This window comes from Solea solea, chromosome 5 (genome assembly GCF_958295425.1).
Source record: "Solea solea chromosome 5, fSolSol10.1, whole genome shotgun sequence".
NCBI classification, from domain to species: domain Eukaryota; kingdom Metazoa; phylum Chordata; class Actinopteri; order Pleuronectiformes; family Soleidae; genus Solea; species Solea solea.
The window spans coordinates 29839544-29861664 of NC_081138.1; the positions used below are offsets into that span (position 1 = coordinate 29839544).

Genomic DNA, 22121 nt, shown 5'->3' on the forward strand with positions numbered 1-22121 from the left:
CCTCGCCAGTTCCTCTGGCAGATGAATATCCAGGGCCGGTGTGTAAACACTGACAGAAAAGGAAACTTTCCCTGGCTCAGCACAATCAGTGGAACATTGAAAATATACAGAGATACTTTCATACACTTTCACACTTTTCTGCACAACTGAGCCTTCAGCTGTGTTTTCTACCACGTCACATGGTCACAACTCTGGCCACTGACGGTGATTTGAACGCTGCGCACAGACCGACTCTTTAACACCCACTAACACGGGTCGTACCTGTCGGAAATACACTTGTTCTTTGCAGCGTGGTTTTTTTTTGTGGGTGGGGCTTAGGAAGCTGCCTGCTGATTGGCTACTGAGTTTCGGAGCGACAGCTCAATGTACTGGAAGTCGTCACAGGCTCGAGTCCCAAGGTTCTACCGTAATGACAAGTATATGGGTGCAAGGCTCTATTTCTCTGCTTTCCAGCATCCATCCATCCATCTTCTACTCATGAGAAGGGTTAAAAAAATAAAAAAATAATAAACAATGAATCCTCTCATTTATACGATTTTTCTATCCCTAGGTATTTTTCTTTTTTTTCATTGTTTAAGTTTCGTACAGTTTTATACGTCATTATATCACTTGCCCCCATGTGTGCGTGTATGTCTGTATGTGTGAGCTAAATAATAATAATAATAATAATAAAGTTCTGTTTTATGTCGATAAGGCCTTTAAAGATCAAAAGATAATGAAGTGGTTTCCTTATTGGCTTCAAATCTCTTCCGTCATGACATTTTTTGGCTGCACATGTTTTATGACACACATATAAAACACTTATCTCCTGCATGCGACGCAGCACGAGAAGTGGAAACATGTCCTGCAGACGTTTAAAACGTCAGTAATGAGGCATTACAGCTGACTCCATGTTATCTCTATGGCACACTAATGGAGGAAGCCTCCTCTCAGCACGTTACACAAGCCTCTGAGCTCCGCTGGATTTCGCCCACTGGTGCCATTCTCCAGTCCATTAGGATCTGATTTCCGCGGAAACATCACTCAGAGCCCATTCCCCCCCGTCTCCTCGCCTGTAATGTACCATCGCTGCCAGTTTGCCCCGAGCCATCATCCATCCTTTCATGCATCCGCCCCTCTGTGCCTCCATCTCCGTATGCAGCCGTGCAGGCGGGCAGGCAGTGGCGGCGGCGGCCCCACCCAAAGTCAGCCAGAAACCATGAGCTCATGTTTATACAGGAACGCCTGCAGCTCTCTGGCTCGGGAAGAGGGATTTAATCCTTCCAGTTATTTTAATTATTTACCTTTGAGAGCCAGTAAATGTATTTGTGTAGGATGTTTTTAAAGTCAGCGTAAAGGTCCTGGTAAACAAGGACCCATCGTGCACATGACGCGATTTGTGTCATTGCAAAGAGCACAAGCAAAGAGTTCCTCTAGTATTTTTCTCTGTGGAAACTTCCCAGGACCCGATCTAGAGACCGGCCTGCGAAGCCCCTGCAACCCACTACCACCCATTCCTCCGACACTCAGCCACTGGGTCAGCATACTTGGCCTTCATCCGTTCCTGAGCTTCCCAGGGGACATGTTAGCTCCAGTAGCCCCAGGAAACTCAACTGTCTCCCAAGGACAACCATGTCCCAAGTACCGTCGTGGAAAAGGCGCCATGAAACTCCAGTGAGCGTACAGAGGTGTCGGGAGGACGTCAGCATCGTTATCAACAGATCTGCTGCTCTGTTTATTTTTGTTGGGAAGTGAACGTGCGAAGAACTCCTCGAAAAGAGACGAGTCTCTGTTTGTATCATGTGTTCACGCCGTAATGACGGCGGACTGCAGCAGCTGCGACGAACGCGCAGAGCGTCCGGTGTGAACACGGGCGTCTGTGCGTCTGTGAGAGTCTGGACATCAGGACCAAACAACACTATCACAACCACGTTTCATCTCCGTCACCTGAAAACTCTGCTCCTGCTCAGACCAGAAGTGTCTTCTGTCTGTCCAGCTGTCCATGAAGAGGACAAACTGACAGACAGACACAGAGAGCTGCTCTGGAACAAGCTGCTAATTTACTGCTGCACTTTTTATGTCAAGCTGACTGAAGCAGGTTTGGCTCCATGAATCCAGTCTTTGTCCCAGTGACTGTGTGTGTGTGTGTGTGTGTGTGTGTGTGTGTGTGTGTGTACATACATCTTTGTGAGGACCAAAGAAAGTCACCAACCACAGGAAGTGAGGACATTTTACATATATATGTGTGTATACACATATATATATATGTATATGTATATGTATATGTATATATATATACATATACTAGGGGGTAAAAAACAGGGGAGTTCTGAAAACCAACATGTGGTGAAATGAGGGAAGAAAGTGAATAATGATGGTGGTGTAGTGAATCACTGCTGTGCACAGAGACAGGGAGAAGGATCTGGACTTGGCTCTTTGGCAGAGATCCAGGATCCTCTCACAGGAAAACACTGCAGCAGCGAGGCCGGACCGAGCTCAGTGCTGGTCCTGTTCTCTCCATGTGGGTCAGGACACCATGTGATGACCCTGGAGGTCTCGGCACTTTCACTTCTATATCACACTTTCACTCGTTGTTACCAAGATCTGCAAACCCGTTCACACCTGGGACTAAGATCTGAAACGTCCCAGTCTGTCCTGAATGTATCAAGTCATTCAGAGGTGGTTTGAGGACACATGTCCACATTCCTGAGTGTCCATTAACACAACTCATCATTGGATCAGAGTCCGTTTACTCAACTGACGCCCACTAATGCTTCCACAGTAATAAAACACTAATCAGAAGCCATACATGGATTTATCTGGAAAAAACATTTAGATTTGGAACAAAACCTTTGGATTCACAAACAAATCTTTTTAACTCATAACAAAAACGTTTAGATTCGCAACCAAAAGTTTTTAATCCGCAAACAAAAGCCATACATGGATTTATTTGGAAAAAACGTTGAATTTTTGGGATTTGTAATAAAAACATTTAGATTTGCAACAAAAACTTTTTCATTCTCAACCAAAACTTTTAGATTCGTAAAAAAAACCTTTGAAGTTTTCAAATCCCTTGTTTGATTAGAGAAAAGCTAAATTTGTCTCGGTGTATTTCCAGACGTTCTCCTGTGGACATCTGTGACAGAGACGTCTCCCACTGTCTTCATCCTGAGAACATCCAGACCAGTCTAGATCTCAGATCAGTCACTTCATTATTAATCAACAATCCTGCCTACTGTATCTTTAAATGAACGTGTTATTGTTGTTTTTATGAGGTAACATGAACATTTCCGCACTAAAGCTGCCAGCAGCTGAATGTTACTGTCCATCGTGTCTTTACAGCTTCAGTCGGTGGAATTTGAAACTTCCGTGACCCACTGAGTTTTCTAGTGGTTGTATTTCATTTCAGCTTTAGCCCAGACTACTTAATTGCCCCTTGGCCTTTACTCGACGCAGCAGACGCCGCCGTTATGAAGAGAAAACACAGTTATTTCAACTCCTGTTCAACACTGGCCACGGTGGACCAATTTACAGCGATGCCAACACATTTGCAGTTGTCAGTAAGCACAGGCTTCGTAACGAGCGAGGAACTAACCCGAGACTCTGCAAAGAGACAGAAACAGCTGAGGGGAAGCAGCGAGGACCATGTTTGGCGGCAGGACAGACGACGGACATCGGGTGTGAATGGACACGTGATGGACGCACGTATCTTTGTAATCAACTGATTCTAATGATTCAGTTACTCAACGGACACCTTTCAGCCGATGAGCCGCTCGGACCACACGTTTCCGAGGGAGCCGTAGTTTTGTTCTCGCCTTCTTTGGTAGGCGTCCGATTCCCTGCGTCCAGACTTGTACCGCCACCCGCTGGTGAGGTGAGATACTACAGGACCCTGACGCGCGAGTGCACCAGGGTCCAGCGATATGTGAGGGGTTTTACAAGTTTGTGCGTTTGTGTCACGTATAAAACCACATCAGGGCAGTTTCACGCGGCCGGGCTACGATGACTCCGCCCACATTGAGGAGATACGATCGCAATGGCAAACGATACCAAACCGAGCAGAACGGTGCCGAGCCGTCTTCAAAGCTTTGGCGTGAGATGAGCAAAATTCCAACTTCCATTTGCCGAACGGTGAAGTGGTAACTGCGAGCCATATTTCTTCACATACGAGCAAACGCTCAAAGCCCTGCTTCCCCAGCCTCCCACCCACTCTCTCTGTTCACTCACCACCTACTCACTCACCCACTCACCCACTCACACACCCACACCCAGCATGAGAGCCCGGGCTCCAGCGCTCGACAGCTTCCCCGAGGCTGGAGGCAGTTATCGTTCCCAGCAGCCGCTGAGCACCGACCGCGCGCTGGTGTATTGAACTTCCTGTGTCGGCTCAGAGCACAAGAACACTTGGAGCACAGTGTTATGATACCTTCACACTCAATGCAACACAAATCGTTGCTCATGCTCCTGGCATCAAAACTCCACGTCCATTTATACAACTGGAAGTTTAAAACATGTTCTGGGCTTTGTCATCTAGTTTTTTATTATTACAGAGCATCCATCTGTCCATCTTCTAAGGCTTTATCCTCCACATGAGGGTTAAATCTCAGCTGACATAGGTACAGCCTGGACACTCTCACACCTACGGTCCAATTTGCCTTAATCCCCATATTGCATGTTTTTGTCTGTGGGAGGAACCCGGAGAACCTGGAATAAACCCACACACACACACACACACACACACACGAGGAGAGAACATGCAAACTCCATGCAGATTTTCTCATCAGGTCCCTGGTCTTCAAAGTGGTCGCGCTGACAGTGAACGACAGTCATTTCAAAGTCATTTATAACCTCGTGGACGAAAACGATGACAAGATACTGGATTAAAAACAAACACGTGTGTGTGTGTGTGTGTGTGTGTGTGTGTGTAATCTCCACCTGGTTTGTGTTAAACGAGTGCTTCACTTCTCACAGAGCAGAACCAAACGTCTGGAAGCATCTGCGCGCTCAAATATTCATAAATATGCTGGAGCATCCCCGAAGGTGAAGACAGAAGAAGAGAAATCAGGCCAGAAGACTTCTGACAAGAACCCCCGACAGGAAGCCAGACTGGGCTGCGAGCGCCTCGGGCTGCTGATCTGAGGTCATCGTTATCTTCCCTGCTTGATATTCACCACCAAACACAACCTACGCAAAGAACTCACATTCACTGTCTTTAACCTCTGCATGGATTTTAAATACAATTATCATTTAAAGAGAGAGAGAGAGAGAGTCTTTGAATGAAAACTAGCAGCATCATTTCATAATGGGCACAGATGGTTCTGTAAATATTATTGTAACCACACTGACACGAGAGTCTGTGAGCATGTGCACAAACAACGGTGTGCAAACACGTCCACTGCAATCGTCCCGGGGACAGTGTGTCGAGCACTCGAGGGACAAACGTGGTTTCAGCGCGGGACGAGTCGGGAGCTCCAGGGCACCCCACCGTCGTTTCTGCAAACACGTCGCACACGGAGACAGAGACAGGGACAGGGACAGGGACAGAGACAGAGACAGAGACAGAGACAGAGACAGATCATATGAAACACAACGCGTTCTTTTCACGTGAATGTAGCTGTGTGTGTGTGGGTGGACAGAGACGGAGCTCGGGGAGAGATGAAGACATTTCAGGAGACAAATACTCGATGTTAAAACAGGATTTTGTGTCGATTTGTAAACTGACTCACTCGCCTGCACCAAAGTCCACAGAGAAAAACAGTGATTTTTTACACCACAGCGCACAGAGGACGTTAATAATCCACTGCTGAATCACTGCATCAAAACTCCAAGTTCACAGTCTGTGCTGGGCTTTGTCCTCTAGTTTTCTATTCCAGAGCATCCATCCATCCATCTTCTAGGGCTTTATCCTCCACATGAGGGTCACAGGAGACAAACAACCGTCCACTCTCACACCTACGGTCTATTCACCATGACTTTTTTTTTTAATATTACTTCAGTAAAAGTCTTCACCTAAAAATGTTACTGTAACACAATGTAACTGTGTAAACAGATTTAGGTCCACACAACATCAATAATTCCACACACACACACACACACACACACACACAGCAGACTCTATTGTTGGGCAGCTTTTACTAAAAGCACAGTTTCTTTTACAGTCCATTTCCTCCGAGTCCTGCAGCTCATCGTCGTTGCTCATTGATATAAAAACAGAAAGCGATCGCCATGACTCAGGTTTTATATTTGCTGCTTTATTTTCTGTGGGACCACGGACACAGAGGACACAGAGGACACAGAGGACACAGAGGACAGAGACGGTGTTTCAGTGGAAATGGATCCAGTTCACTACTGACAGAGAGAGTGGGCCGTGGAGTCAGTGCTGGTTCAGCCTCGACAGACAGGAAATAGGCTATACTCTGTATGTGTGTGTGTGTGTGTGTGTGTGTGTGTGTGTGTGTGTGTGTTCCCCACTGAGAATTAAACACACTCACACAAACACCTACACAGAATTGTACTGGGTGAATCTGCCAGATTTCCTCACAGAACCAGGAATTTCAGCACAAAAGAGCGAGTGATTTCATGCTCAGGAACAAAATGAAACATTGGATCTTATTTTCCAATAAAATGCACAACTCTTACAGTTATGATAAAACTATTATATGTTTTTATGCATTTGTCAGAACGTGGCTAAGTGGAAAAATTAGTACAGAATTCAATTTGTGTCAAAATCATCAAACACTTTGTTTGCTCTTCTTGGGGTTTTTGTTTTTCCATTCTGACGATGGGCGGGGCTTAGGAAGCTGCCTGCTGATTGGCTACTGAGTTTTGGAGTTACAGCTCAATGGACCGGAAGTCGTCACATGCTTTGAGTCGCTGTCCGTGTTGAACTTGTTCCCCCAAGTTTTCCCGTCTGTTTTTACGATTTTTTTTTCATGTAGGTTTTTACGAGATTTTTTTTTCGTATCTGTTTTTACGAGATTTTCTTTTCATGTATGTTTTTCCAATAGTTTTTTTTCATGTCTGTTTTTACGGGATTTTTTTCATGTATCTTTTTCCGATATTTTTTTTTCATGTCCATTTTTCCGATATTTTTTTTCATGTAGGCTTTTCCGATATTTTTTTTCATGTCTGTTTTTACGATTTTTTTTATGTAGGTTTTTACGAGATTTTTTTTTCGTATATGTTTTTATGAGATTTTCTTTTCATGTATGTTTTTCCAATATGTTTTTTTCCATGTATGTTTTTCCGATATTTTTTTTTCATGTCTGTTTTTACGAGATTTATTTTCATGTATTTTTTTCCGAGATTTTTTTTTCATGTCTGTTTTTCCGATATTTATTTTTCGTGTCTGTTTTTCCGATATTTTTTTTTTTCATGTATGATTTTCTGAGAATTTTTTTTTCGCGTCTGTTTTTACCAGATTTTTTTGTTTTTCTGCTCCTCAACTGAAGCTGGTTGAAATACGTGTCCGTACACTTTCACACATGCGCAGAACAAATCGGGTTTCCGGTCCAAAAAGGTTGGAGTTTGAACAAAAACAAATAGCAAAAAGTATGAGAAGTGAATTCTGCTGCTCAAAAACACCTGGTGGTTCAGCGGTTTGACGGGATCACGTTCTCACGCCGCTCAGCTGCTTCTACGACATCAGTGTTTACACATTTCAAACCCTGACACGTCTAATCTGTCATCCAGAGGTAAACAACGCACCAAATCTAAACCTGATACATGATGACATCAAACTCAAGGTATTTTCAAAAAAATTATTCAAACTCAGATAAGTTAATCATTCCCAGACGCGTTCGGCAGAGCAGCACATGGAAGAGATGACGAGAGGAGGGAAAACAAAAGATGAGAACGAGAGATAACTTTTCATTTGAAAACCACACGTCGACCAATTTGAAAGAATTTAAAACAAATGTATAGAAAAGTGTTGGCGCTTTTCTCTTTTGCTGCTTCTGAGACCAACCTTCAGACCTTCTGCGAGTCTCCGTCTCTCTGCCGCGTCTCAGGTTTCGGCCCCTGCAGCCGGGGGGAGGGAGGGAGGGAGGGGGGGGGGCGTGTGACCTCATACGCTCTGTTAAAGTGCACAGAGAAACAGTCTGTGTCAGCACATTAATCCCAGAGAGTACATATACACACACATTCATTTAAATCTTAATCCTTAAAGGACCATAAATTTACCTCACCGAGAAGCTGTCCTAAAAATATCTGCAGGACATTTAAAACCTCGGGATTTAAAGGGATAGTTCAGGTTATGCTCTGTGCGACGTCAGGGAACAATGTCTAAAAAGAAAATCTTTGCTGTTTTATTTTCTGACAGAAAACTGAAGTTTGTGTCCCACACAGAGAAAATCAGTGTTTTGAGCTCACGGGGGAAACGACTGCTGCATGGTTTGGTAAGTTTGAGTCGCCGGGATGAATTCTAACAGATTTCAAACACTGACGTCACTAAACAGCCCACTCCAACTTACCGATGGAGGCAGCGGTGCATCGACAACTCCTGCGTCCCTGTGACGTAAAATTGTTGATTTTCTCTATGGGATTTGGTGCAGGGAGATTTAAAACGCTGCACAACGTGACACAAAACTCTGAGGTGTTAATAGAGCTGAAGTCAACAAAGAAGCTGAAGTAGCCCCTGGAACAGTGACCACTGACCACTGACCTGGCTCAAGCTGCTGTGTCGGACTGAAGTGACTGAACAAACGCACAGAGGGTGAGTGAGTGAAGACCACATCACTGTCCTGCATCAGTGTCTGTGTGTGAACGTGTATTTGTTAATCATAAACACTGACCTTGTCAGGAGTCCTCATGGAGACCAAAACCTGGTCCTGATGAGGCAGAACCTCATTTCTGAAGGAATTGAATGTTACGTTTAGGGACCAAGATTTGGACTGTGGTTATAAAAAGGGTGAAGAATTGGTTTGAGGGTGAGGGTTAAAGGACGAGTTGATGTGTTATGTCTATGAGTGTCCTCACTGCTGCACATGAATGTGTGTGTGTGTGTGTGTGTGTGTGTGTGTGTGTGTGTGTGTGTGAGCAGACTTGGCAAATGGAGAGCTGAGTGTAAGGGATCTTGTGTTTTGTGTCTGCAGGGACTTGTCAGTGAACTCCACTCAGATCTGCAGAACACATCAGCACAGAGTGTGTGTGTGTGTGTGTGTGGAGAGACGTCATGTGTTACCTTTGACCGCTCCATTGATTTTCCCAGTGTTGACGTCTCACTGAAAACCTTGGCGTGGATGAGTTGCGTCTAAACTGTCTTTACTAACGATGCTTTTCCACTGTGCGGTTTCCACGTACCAGTTTTTATCGCGATATTTACGCTTTTGTGCGTGTCTCAGGATAATGGGGGAAAAACAACCAGTGTGAACAGTGTTATCACAAATTTCCATGGAATATCATGACACAATTGTAAGTTGATATCACCCACACCTCCCCCCTCCTCCCTCCTCCTCCCTCCTCCCCCCTCCACTTTCACAAATCTTTGACCAAATCAATTTCCCGGTTGTTGCTGAAACTGACCTGACGCCTGCTGAGACACACACACACACACACACACACACACACACACAGATGAATGAGGTAATGGCGATGGATCAGAGATGTTGGGCCTTGGTTCAGCCCGGTGTCTCCTCTCTGAGCAGACGACTCCGCTGCGTTCTCCACACGTAACAGCAGTAAATTATTCTTTACAGTGTGACATCAGGACTGAGACAGGAAGTGGTGTCACTTCTTTACCGTCTTCACGTGCTGAAGCACACTTTGTGTACATTTTGGCAATTTGCACCGGAAATGAGTGAACTCGTCCAAGTACCGACACATCAGAGGTGAATTGAAAGGTTGAATCAGATGTGAATTGAAAGGTTTTACAGATTCAAAACAGCATGGCCACGGCAGCCCTCGGCGTTTTGGCGAATTTCGACCAATCGCCAGGAAACAGGAAGTGCCCTATGACTTTGGCAGATATTGAGTTCCACCAAATTTCCCGAAAATTGGTGGGAAGATGTTATAGACCAAGACGAACAAAAAAGTCGACTGTAACCATGGCCTCAGCTCAACAAGAAGTCGGCCATTTTGAGTTTTGACGTCCGTTTTGGCAGCCAACGCGCACGCTTGTCGTTCCGTCTTAAAAAAAGGCGCCAATTTATTAAAACTGGAGACTGTTGAGTGAGGGAGACAGTGAGGTCAGGGGACTGAGGACGTGAGGGCCCTATCATCAAATCCACTCTGTTCTTTTAAAACAATGACTGGTGACAGCAGAGTGTTAGGAAGTGTATACTTGCAGCAGAAAACCTCAGAAACACACTTTCATGCCTCTGCTGGCTCCGAGCTTCCAGCTGCAGCGTGAACAGCCAGCAGGTCGTCACAATATCTGAGTCAATGAAAAGTGTGAGCTGTAAATTTGTTGGGGGCTTGGCAGCAAAACGGAGGAACGCCGTCCAAGAGCTAATCACACATTATGGCTCGGGACGACCCAGTCACTGCTCAGTTTGTAAATCACAAGGTGCCAAAAGCAGGAGGTGGTGAAGCAATGTTCCACTCAGGAGTGCATTCTCTCCGGGATTTTGACGCATTTAAACGAGTAACGATACAGTATTCAGTATCTGTATCTGTATCAGGTCAATGAGAAAACACAGCAACAACCAGCAGTAACCAGTCATGATGTGACCCTGAAATTTCACTTCTGAAGCCTCAAGAATCAAGATTTGGCAAACGCCATTTTAAAACACCGAGCGTATCGCTGACGATACACTCGGGCTAGCACTCTTTACATTAGCGTAACTACGTGACGGTTTGTGCTATCGGGACAATTTCAACAGTTTCTGAAAACTAAGAACTTGCACTTCAAAGCCAAGGTGGTTATTACGGTAATTTCACTGACATTGATGCAGGACGCATTTGTAGTTACGGTAATGTAAAGAGCGCTAGCCCAAGCATATCGCCGACGATAAGCTCGTGCAATCGCTCTTTACATTAGCGTAACTACGCAATGGTTTGTGCTATCGGAAGAATTTCAACACTTTCTGAAAGCTAAGAACTTGCACTTTAAAGCCAACGTGGTTATTACGGTAATTTCCCTGACACTGATGCAGGAAGCCTTTGTCCCCCCAAAAATGCCCTGGAGACGTGATAAAACCACTGGTGAGGTACAGTTTCCATCTTGTCGGCCCCTTTTTTGCACATAGGGAGACAAATGCTCCAAAAAAAACTACAACTGTACAACTACAGTGTTTTCATCTCAATAAAATCTCTAAAATCTAATTCCATTTTTTTTGTTTTTCTTGACTTTAAACTGTCAACACACTCTTGCACATGCAGTAAATCACTGCCAGATATTAAAAGTTGGGCCAAAGCACTTACTCAAAAAAAACTCCTGCTTCCCAATTTCCACCATATTATTGGCGGTTTATAAAAGAAACAAAAAACAAACAAACAAGAAAGCAGGGTGTGTGTGTGGGGGAGGGGGGCGGGGCTGTGGAATTAATCTGAGCCACTTATGATTGAAGCAAATCTGCCAGATTTTTAGCTCTTGAATTATGCACGACACAGTCAGTGACTCTGCGATGGAGACAAACTCGTCTCCACCCAGTGCATTAACCCACGTCTCACAGGAGGAGTTTTACCGACCATCAGATGCAGGGTGTGTGTGTGTGTGTGTGTGTGTTTGTGGGGGGGTGAGAGTTTTGTCCCTGTGAACAAAAACAAGTGGGGAATCGATTTATTGAATGAAAGTGTGTCCGACTCCGCTCCAGTCAGGGGGCGAGACAACCACGCCCTCTCAGCTCGGTACTATAATGTTTTCCCATCAGTGATCGTACCTGGTGTGTGTTTTAGTACCTGCTGCTCTGACGAGGTTCCATGTGTCGCAGGAAGCTGGCGAATCAGCGTCTTTGTCACCAGAGAGCAGAGTTGGACAAACACCTGTACATAGTTTCCATGTTTATGGCCTGTTTTTGGACATTGAGACAAAAACTCAAACAAATATTACTTTAAATATGTTTTATACTGTATACACATGTTTTTCGAAATAAAACTTCATTTCAAATTGTTAATACACCATTTTAACATGCAGTCAATAGTAAATAACTGCCAGATACTGAAAGATATCCTGGAAAAATGGGCAAAAGCACGTACTTACAGGACATTTTCTGAGCCTTTTATGGTTAAAATAATCGGTCCAGAGGCCTAAAGTCATAATAACCATCACCTGATGTTGTACGTAGTAGTACAACAGGATTTAACATAAACTTAAACACTGCATTACATGATTTCATCAACACGACTGCTACAGTAATGACACACTCAGTGCAACACTATAAAACCATGATATATCGGAGCTTGTTTTTCTATATCGATGTTGATGAAAATATAACCACGCGAATCAAATTGTGCGGCCAGTGAAGACGCACGGCTCTACTTACGTGGTGCGTTTACGTGGTGATGAAAAACATAAACAATCATGTTTGACATGTAGCAGGTCAGTCAGGCAAAGACACACATGGGTGTTATTATTAAACATTATACAGTTCTAGCTTTTCCACGACTTCATAGCTCCTCCTCAACGTGGGCGGAGCCGTCGTCGTACCACACAAACACACAGACGAGTGACTTGTAGAGCAGTTGTTTTGGGTGTAACTGAATCATTAGAATCAGTCGATTAAAGAAGATTTGTTCACAGAATCGTTCGATGACCGGAGACACAGTCGCTGAACTGAAATACAGCTGAACGTGGTCGTGGTTCTGGCTCACGATCTAACGCATGTTTTCAGGGATTTTTAACTCTTTTTAACTTTGATCTACAGTTCGACATTGTTCGCTTCGATTCTTGTCTTCCAGTGACGACACTCTGACCAATCAGTGGCACTTTAGTATCGGCTCAGGTCGCTTGGAACCTCGTCAGAACCGCGCGTCAGAGCAGGTACTAAAACAAACACACAGCTAGAACTGTATAATGGAAAAGTGCCAATTGATTCCCTTTAAAAATACCTGAGAACTTTGACACTTTATTAGATATCCTGACTTAATTTAACACACACGTGTAAAATGTCCATGATTTGCAGTGAAGTAAACGATCGCGTTGGTTTGTCGATCTTTGCCGTCTTTCTTCATTGTTCCTGCTACAGAAAACAAAGTTTCCCCATGATTTGCAGAAAAACCAAAAGAGTGACGTTTGTTCCTGAGAGCGCAGGCGTGTGGTCCTGCGAGGTCCTACGTGGTCCTGCGAGGTCCTGCGAGGTCCTGCGAGGTCCTGCGTGGTCCTGCGGGCGATTCCTCGGTTTCTACTTGTTCTTGCTGAGCGTCCTCTGCTTCTCCGCGTGCTCCACGATCTTCTCCTCCACGTAGAGGCCTTTGCGGCGGCGCACGGCGTTCATGTATTTCAGGGCCTGGTTGGCAGAGTCCGCCTTCTCGCCGAAGTGCAGGTATTCTTCCTCAGTGGTGGGAACCCAGCACGGATCACTGCTAATCACCTGCGACACAGAGAGCGGGAGACAAACAGACGCGCGGTGGTCAGCGATCGCAGAGCTGGACACAGAATGTTGTGTGAAATGTCAGATGTTCGTCTCACCGTGTCCCTCTCTGCGTTGGAGGTTGAAGACATGGGACAGAGGTTCTATGAGGTCATGACGTACACCGCGGATCAGCAAGTAAATGTGGTGGCATTTTATTTTGAAAGGAATTGAATATTTGGGCCAAAAAACATCTTCATCAGACAAAGTGCCTTCAAACGTCTTCAGGCAGAAAAACACGTTTGCTGCCTTAAGTTAACATTAATGTGATTTTAAGAATGACTGCTTCTTCTTTGAGTCAAACATTTACTCCCCAAACCTGGCTGTCTCCATGACAACAGCAAACCAAACATGTAGTTTAGGTTAACTGTCAGTTCTAGCAACAGAATCTATTTGAATGAGTTAAAAAAATTTCAGAATAAAAGCTCTGAAATCAGATAAATAAGCAAATAATGTAAGATCAGATTTGTTGAATCATCTGCCGGGCCAGAGACTGATGCTGGCGGGCCAGTTTTGGCCCACGGGCCACCAGTTTTGGACCACTGACGTGCACCACCATGCTCCAGTCAGAGCACTGTTCCACACATACAGAATCAGATTTGTGTCAAAAGGATCAATGTGAACAAAAATCGGAGAATTTGAGAATGAAAAAAAAAAAAACGTACTCAATCAAACGCACAACTCTCGGGTGGGCGGGGCTTTCAGGGGAGCGTGTCCGTCCCAAACCCCGCCCACCCGAGAGGTCTGTGTCACAAAATCAGGGAGCGGCAGTGAGAACGCAAAAAAGCTCGTACAGGACTTTAGGGCAATAGGGGTTGTTTTTAAATCGGGGAAAACTGTAAATGTAAATTTGTTTCAACTTTTATTAATTGTTAAGTGTTTCACATCATGTAATAAAAAAAGACTGATTTTCTCAATAGACTTTGGTGTGGGAGAGTTAAGTGTTTTGAATAAAGAGCTGCAAACAGATTCCGCCAAAGAACAGCCAAAGTTTGGAGTATATGCCGATGATGGACTGAAGTGACGAGGGGACGCACAAACGCACAAGCTCAGCTGCGTGAACTCAAACAAAGGCGGCGTCAAATGCTGTGAACCGATGTGTGACACACATTAGTAACGATTACAGTGGCAGCAGCGACAGGCAGCGCGGCTCTGCACCTGGCTTCAGTTACACTGGGACAGATGGTCGGGGAGCAAGCGACAACAACGGGTGGATTAGAGGGCGCACACGCGCACACACACAAACGCACACACGTGAGCGGCATATGCAGGAGAACAATGGGATCCAGTTGAGGAGGAGGAGGAGGAGGAGGAGGAGGAGGAGGAGGGATGTGGCATCCCTGCAACAGTCAAGTGCTTGACTGGCTCAGTGAATTAATGGCGACACCATCGAGGAGTTGTGCCGTGACGCCAAAAGTAAGCAGTTTGTGTCACAACCTGCTGCGCACAAACACGTGTGACGCGTGGCTACAGATTACAGATTACATTTCATCTCATTTACGTCAATTTACAACTTTCTGAAAAAAAATGGGGAAACACGTCACCTCAAAATCAATACTCTTCTTTAAACACATTTCTGACCATGACTCTTTCTATTCTATACCTCTAAAACCTTTAATTTACTATTTATTGTAATACTATATACCAGGGGTGTCAAATGTATGGCGTGAGGGCCAGAACCTGCCCACCAGAGGGTCCACACCGGCCCGCAGGATGAATTTGTGACAACTTCGCAGTATGATTAGAACCTAATCCCAAAGTGAAATATTTTCCAGTTCCAGATACCTGTGACATAATGTTCTGTGCTCTGTAGTTGTAATGTAATTCACATCGTAAACATATTTTTCTCAAGACATTTCAGGTTGTTAATACTGTGTTTTGTGAAAAGATACTTCATTAAATGTAAAACATCTATCTATCTATCTATCTATCTATCTATCTATCTATCTATCTATCTATCTATCTATCTATCTATCTATCTATCTTACCCCAAACGCACGTGTTCCTGGAACTTAAAGATCTTGGGCCTTTAGGTGAAAACCTGGTTCTATTCACACAAATCTCAAGTCTGCAACCGAACAAAAGCCCCATTCTGATGGAAATCTAATGTAAACGCCTCTATAGGATCCAGTAACCCTCCAGTTACACAACAATGCAACGCTCCAAATCTGCTCTCTCTGCCTGAGCGCTCATTCATATGTTAATCCAATATTCTGGCCATATCAAATCGCTGTCAGGAGGAACGCTGACAGCAGAGCTGAGCAGGAGTCGAGTCCTAAAGCCGAGAAGGCTGGGGTCTGTGGGAGGGGCCTCGCCGTGAACTCTTTGTGAGGAGACATCTGCACTCAAATGACATGAGACAGACACATTTTAATGAGCTAAAGACAATGACTTGAAGACAATGGCTGCAGCAGAGAGGGGATTTTGCGCTTGAGCTGGTGGTGTGTCATCAGGTGCTGAAAGACGCCGAGGGTTCAAATGATGACCCGAAGGTCACGGCACACAAACAAAAGGTCTGGCAGACGCTCTCGGCTACAAGAGTTCAGACCTCGGAAAACCTTTCAGAGGAATCACAAAAGTGTAGAATCTGTGACGGTGTGCACACATATTTACCAATATTTCTTAAAAACTTTTCCATAACTTTTCCTCATATGGCCCCGACACTGACCATATGTCACAGAAATCAGGCTCTAACTTCAAGTCTTTACGTTATTAAAAACCCACTTTCCTGGCATTTCTATAGATAAGCATCCGGGTAGTGACTATACTGCATACTATGTGTATCACGTGGTGGTGTGTGCATCATGTGACACTGGTGAGTGACGTTTATGCAGCTTGGAGTCTTAGATCTCATCCCTAAATTAAAAACCTTTCCTTTCACATAATTCCAAACCCTTTCCAGGCTTGGAGAACCTGTAGATTCTTGTATCCTTAGAGTAATGGGTTGCACAGGTACCGTAAGATCTTGTTTTCCTGACTTTTGTCCTCTTAGTTGCCGCCTTCTACAACCACAACAAGAGCGAAAGTGCTTCCCATGGAGCATGTGCACTCGCCGCAGACCGCGGTCAGCCTCTACTACTGTGTTCCCTAAAATAATCCAGAGATTTGACAAAGGGGTGTGGCAGTCGAAGTTCCCGGGGAACATCTGGACCAACTTCTGTGGACGTCGTCCTTCTTCCATCCAGTCTCTCTGTATCTCATAGTGGACTGTATGGTAACAGGAATCACGAGACGAGCAGAGACGTGGACGATGGTGAGACTTAATATGTCGCACGTCCAGAGTCAGGCTCTCTTTCTCACGTACACAAAGGCTGCATTGAAGGCGTCCACAACTGCAGAGTGTTACTCTGTGTCCCGTTGAAAGAATGCTCTGTAGTTACACGTTCACTTGTGTCTGGGTCACATTTCCCTTTCTCGCTCTTTGTCACTCTTTGCTGATGTTGTTGTTACAGTGTGGTGTTAAAAGTGCGCTTGCTTTGGCGACACAGACAAAACCTGTAATAAACACTCACACTTCTATTCTTATTCACTGTGAATGTGGTCAGACAATCAGACGGATTAGAAACAAGCTTAGAGACAAAGTCCTTGTTGACTTTGACCTACTGTCCTGGCAGTCGTCGTGCGAGTTCATTCCTCCTTAACCAACAATTGTTTGAGCTACTCTCAGTTTCAGTTTGGCCTCCAAACGCCGGAGAAAACTGCAGATAATCGGGTTCAACCGTTGGCTCGTTCATGACTCGTCATGTTTACGGAGTGTCATAATCCCCGACGGCACAACGGACAAAATAATTTGTATTGGAAAAAAAAAAAAAAAGAAGCAGTGTTTTCTCTAGGATTTGATTCCTGGATGATTTTGGGACAACTGTGGTTTGGAGAAGGATCATTTACATGACCATAAATGGAAATAAGGGCTAAATGTTGGGTTTCGACATCAAGATGAAATGTCTGCCTGGACCAGTGCTCGTCTTCCACTGCGGGCACTTGTGTTAAAAACCCACATGAGAGGTTTGACTCTGCCAGTCACAACAAGAGCAAGAGTGAAGGAGACTTTAAAAATCTGAAAGCAGTGAAAGGAAATATCATCACTGATCATAAAAAAGTACCAAAAAAAAGGGGGGATTTTGGGAATAGAAATAATCCTGATACACAAACCAAACATGTGACATACGATACGATAATCCATACGGCCAGGCTAAATATTCATATTTTAAATCGCTCTAAAGTAAACAGTTCCTGTTCCTGACTACTTCATGTCTCCTCGCGGTTGTATCGTGATATTATTGATATCGCGGACCAAATACATCGCAAGGTAACCCCGCGAAGTACATTCCTTTTAAAGATCCCAGTCAATGTAAAAGGTTTTTATTCCGTGTAGAATGTGAACAGTAAATCAAGTTACCTGGCTCGTGTTGCGAGTGTAATTGGAGCAGAATTACTCTCCACAGTGTTTGGATCTCCTCTCTTTGCTCAGCTGCAGCAGTTTGGCTTGTGCATGTGCTGCGCTCCACCACAGAGAAGATGCTCCTCATCAGGCCCACGCATCTCATCTCATCAGTCTCGGTTGAGCGTTCCACTCACATCGCCCTCGTTTCATTATTATTTCAGAGCTTGAGTTGTACATGTGAGAGTACTGGCAGCCTTCTTCATATAATCTCAAGCAAGTGTCCATGGTTACTGTCTTCTTCGTTAAAACAACAACAACAAAACAAACCCGGACGCATGTGCATTCAGAGACTGTATTTGTCGTGTCGGGTCGGGTCGGAAACTGCCGGATGACGCAATGAACCTCACGCGGACTCTGGCAGCCGTCTGCACACAGGTGGAAGTGGAAAGTATGACCCGGCCCTTAGGCTACATCCACACAAGCTCGGTTTTTCTTTTTAAAAGGAATAAATTTGCCTGCTGTCAACGTGACCTCAGCTCTTTTCTGGACCACAAATACAGAGAAGTTTCATTTCACTTATGGATTGTGAAAGACTTTAGAAAACGTTAGAAAGTCCTGGTCTCTGACTGGTGGCGGTGGAGACTTGGAACATGGAAAATGAGATTGTGGTCTGCATCAGTGAGTCTCCGCAGGTCACGTGACTGCTGAGGTCACGATGAGTTGTGACATTTTTCTGGATTATTGGGCAGAAAACTGTCAAGTGTGAACTCGGCTTAAACAAAATCTGACCCATTACCCCAGCTGACAGATGTCCGTCTGGTCCACAGTGTGTGTGTGTGTGTGTGTGTGTGTGTGTGTGTGTGTACACTGCAGCTTGAGCAGCAGGTATAACGGTCAAAGACACATGTTGTCTATTGCAGCTCTGACTCAACTCCCTTGAGGAAAGCGTCTCATTAACCAGACGGACTCACAACCCCATTTAACAAGATCTGTCACACAGAAGCTGTGTGTGTGCCTGTGTGTGTGCCTGTGTGTACTTGTATTCATATCTTTGTGATGACATTTTTAACCTTTGCCCCACAATTTAACAGGCCTTTTCAGGGTTAGGTTAAGGGTTAGGGTTAGGCATTTAGTGGTGATGGTTAAGGTCAGCATTATGTCTTTTACGTGTGCCCTCACTAAGATATAAATAATATTCTGTCTGTGAGGACAAATGTTATTTAATGCTAACTAAAGTTTTGTATCAAATCAACTTTTTATCCACTCAGAACGTGCGTCTTGGGAGACTTAAAAGACCTTAAAACACCCTGCTAATTTTATGCGTACGCTTTAAGTCTTCTTGTGTTTGTGGTGTATTTGAGTGGCAGCGTTTAGAGACGAAAAGATCGTAAATGAGTACGTTTCCGCGTGGATAACACACACAGACAATGACTTTCCTCATTCCTTTAACACCGAGTCATACGCAGCTGTTCACGCCAAAACACCAAAATTAAAAACATAAACAAACCGCACAGAAAGAACAATTCAAGACGAGTCGTTCTTGAACGAAGCCCACTCTTTTTAAGTTGACCGTGCTGAGATTATGCTGCAGAGCCATGCCGTGAAAAACCACTGAAAAAAGAATCCTGGCAACTTTGCACCACAAGCTCCTCGTTTGATATATTTATAACAGGCCTGGCAGTTTCATGTGTCCACTATTTCATGTAAGAAAGTGGGCAAATCTATGGGGGAGGAGGAGGAGGAGGAGGAGAGGGAGGAAGACATAACACTGAACAGATGTTGAGAATATTAAACACTTGAGGAGGGGAAAAAAAAAACGCTGACACAGCGAGACAAGTACTGTGGCTGCGCTACATAAAATCTCTGCAGGAAATTGATTGTTATGAGACATGGACGTCACTTCCATCTGGTTTTAACATACAGTCTGCATCTGGATTTGTTGTACTGCATTAAGATAAAAATAAAAAGATAAAAAAACACAGGTGTAAGTGAACACGGAGCACACTGCACTCACAGAACACTTCCTACAGTCTGGGCGTCATCCTTTCACTTTTATTCACTGGCTTACTTTGATGATTATTGACTGCGACTGTTTTACAATCAAAGCCCAAGTTTGAAACTTTCCGGCGACTTTGTTTCCATGTCTGAGAAGGTCAAAGGTTATATCAGTTTTATTACTGATCGTCCTGCAATATATGGACTATCACAGAATCGTTGTGTCGTGATATTATTGTGTATCGCACCGTGAGCTAACCCCTGTGATGGCGTCCTGTAGCGCCGTATAATTCACTTTTCACAGTTACCTCCCAGTGGCTGAAGACCAGCTGTGGACTGGCCAGTCCACTCGTCCTCTTGCGGATCTCGTCGGCAAACCCGAAACTCTCAGCCACGGGCAGAACAGCCTTGATGATGAACATCTCCGTCCCTTCCTTCATCTCTTCACTGAGGACGCGGCCCTCGCGCTTCCCCAGAACACCGTACACTCGGCCTAAGACAGGAAGAAACACACATGGTGAGCGACGTACAGTAGTGGACTGACGGACGTTGATCATGTTCTAAAACGGTGGTTTTCAAACTTTTTATACCACCTGAGAAAATATTGATCTCTCTCAGTAACGTGTAAATAGGCCGAGCAATGTCAGCTGAAGAGCTACGAGAGGAAGCTCACGTATTACCATTTTTTTTTCTTCAAAAAATTTTCCCGGGGGAACTCTGAAGCACAAAATTCAAACACCATCAATGAACAATGTGTGTTTAGGGCGATTTTCAAAAACTTCCAAGGACCTTGAATTTTCTTTTGTTATATTCATAAAATTTCAAGGACCTGGGGGAACCTTGAGGCACACAATTCAAGCACTTTCAATGAGCCATGTGTATTTAGGGCAATTTTCAAAAACTTTCAAGGTCCTTGAATATTATTTTCTTTTGTCATATTCACAAAATTTCAAGGACCTGGAGGAAGCTTTAAGCACTTTCAATGAGCCATGTGTATATTTTTGTTTTTTCAAATTCCAAAAAAATTTTTTCAAGGACCTGCTGCGTGATCCCTGTTTACACGACCAGTGGATTTTGCTAACTGTGTGCAGAGCAAGGCTATAATAGTTTTGGATTGTGCACTAGATTTAGTTTTTATTCCGTTTTCACTTTTGTTTTTAAAAATACTTAATTTTCATCCGTTTTTGGAGCAGGTTTGCTAGTTTTTATTTTTTGTAAATGCTTAATTTTAGTTTAGTTTTTATTAGTTTTAGTGTTAGTTCTTTTGTAATATGAAGTATTCGCCAGGTGCAAGATTCAAAAAGGTCAAAACACCTTACTGTTAGATATCGTTGTTTTTTTTTTATTTCAGTTAACAAAAATTGTATTTCCCAATTTTAGTTTTCATTATTTTGTTAGTTTTCGTTAACTATAATAACCTCGGGATAAGTTTGTGTTTACACGTGTTTGGAGAGAGAAGTTCTAATGGCATTATAATTAACAAAACAACACAGGGAACACCAACACCAACACTACCTACACTATCTCACACAGTTTGAGACACAGAGACTTCCCACATCTATCACACGTCTCTATTACCGCTTTAATTTAGCTTATTAGATGTGCTGAGGTGTGAAAACAAACCTAAAGTGTGTAGATGAGAGAGAGGGGTGACTGTTTGGAAATAAACAACAATAAAAAGAACCCAGTGATTCACTGAATCTATTCTAATGTAACCACTACAGTATAAACATCAGCAGACGAATACGTTATTAACAATAACCTGACCTCACCTTTGAAGTTGCAAAACCTTTCGAAAATGTCTCGCTTTTGATGCATCTAGCTAATTTTCGTAGGGACGCCAAGATTCCAAATGGCCCACTTCCTGTTGAGTTGAGGCCATGGTTACGGTCGACTTTTCTGTTTGTCTTGGTCTATAATATCTTCCCACCAAATTTCAGGAAATTCGGTGGAACTCAATTTTGCCCACGTTTTCACCTTAGGGGGCGCTATAGAGCCCTTGAGCAACACATATGTGATTTTCAAGGTCCTTGAATTTTCTTTTGTCATATTCACAAAATTCCAAGGACCCGGGGGAACCTTGGAGCACAAAATCCAAGCACTTTCAATGACCCATGTGTATTTTGGGAAATTTTCAAAAACTTTCAAGGTCCTTGAATTTCCTTTTGACAAAAATGAAGATTATGTATCGTGAGATTATTTCACTTTCAATCCTATGTTTGGCTGTGCCGTGAATTTTGCTTCAGTTTCTGCTT

At 44.0% G+C, this 22121-nt stretch overlaps 1 protein-coding gene across 1 annotated transcript in view; it reads right to left on the reverse strand.

The window, feature by feature from the left end:
- Positions 1-13000: 13000 nt before the first annotated feature.
- Positions 13001-22121, reverse strand: part of efl1 (elongation factor like GTPase 1) — a 48599-nt gene continuing 39478 nt past the window's right edge. Inside the window, exons 21-22 of the mRNA XM_058629996.1 lie at positions 20175-20359; positions 13001-13448 (exon numbers count right to left, since the gene is read on the reverse strand). Of these exons, the coding sequence (XP_058485979.1) occupies positions 13260-13448; positions 20175-20359 (374 nt within the window). The 3' untranslated portion in view covers positions 13001-13259. The remainder of the gene's footprint in view (positions 13449-20174; positions 20360-22121) is intronic.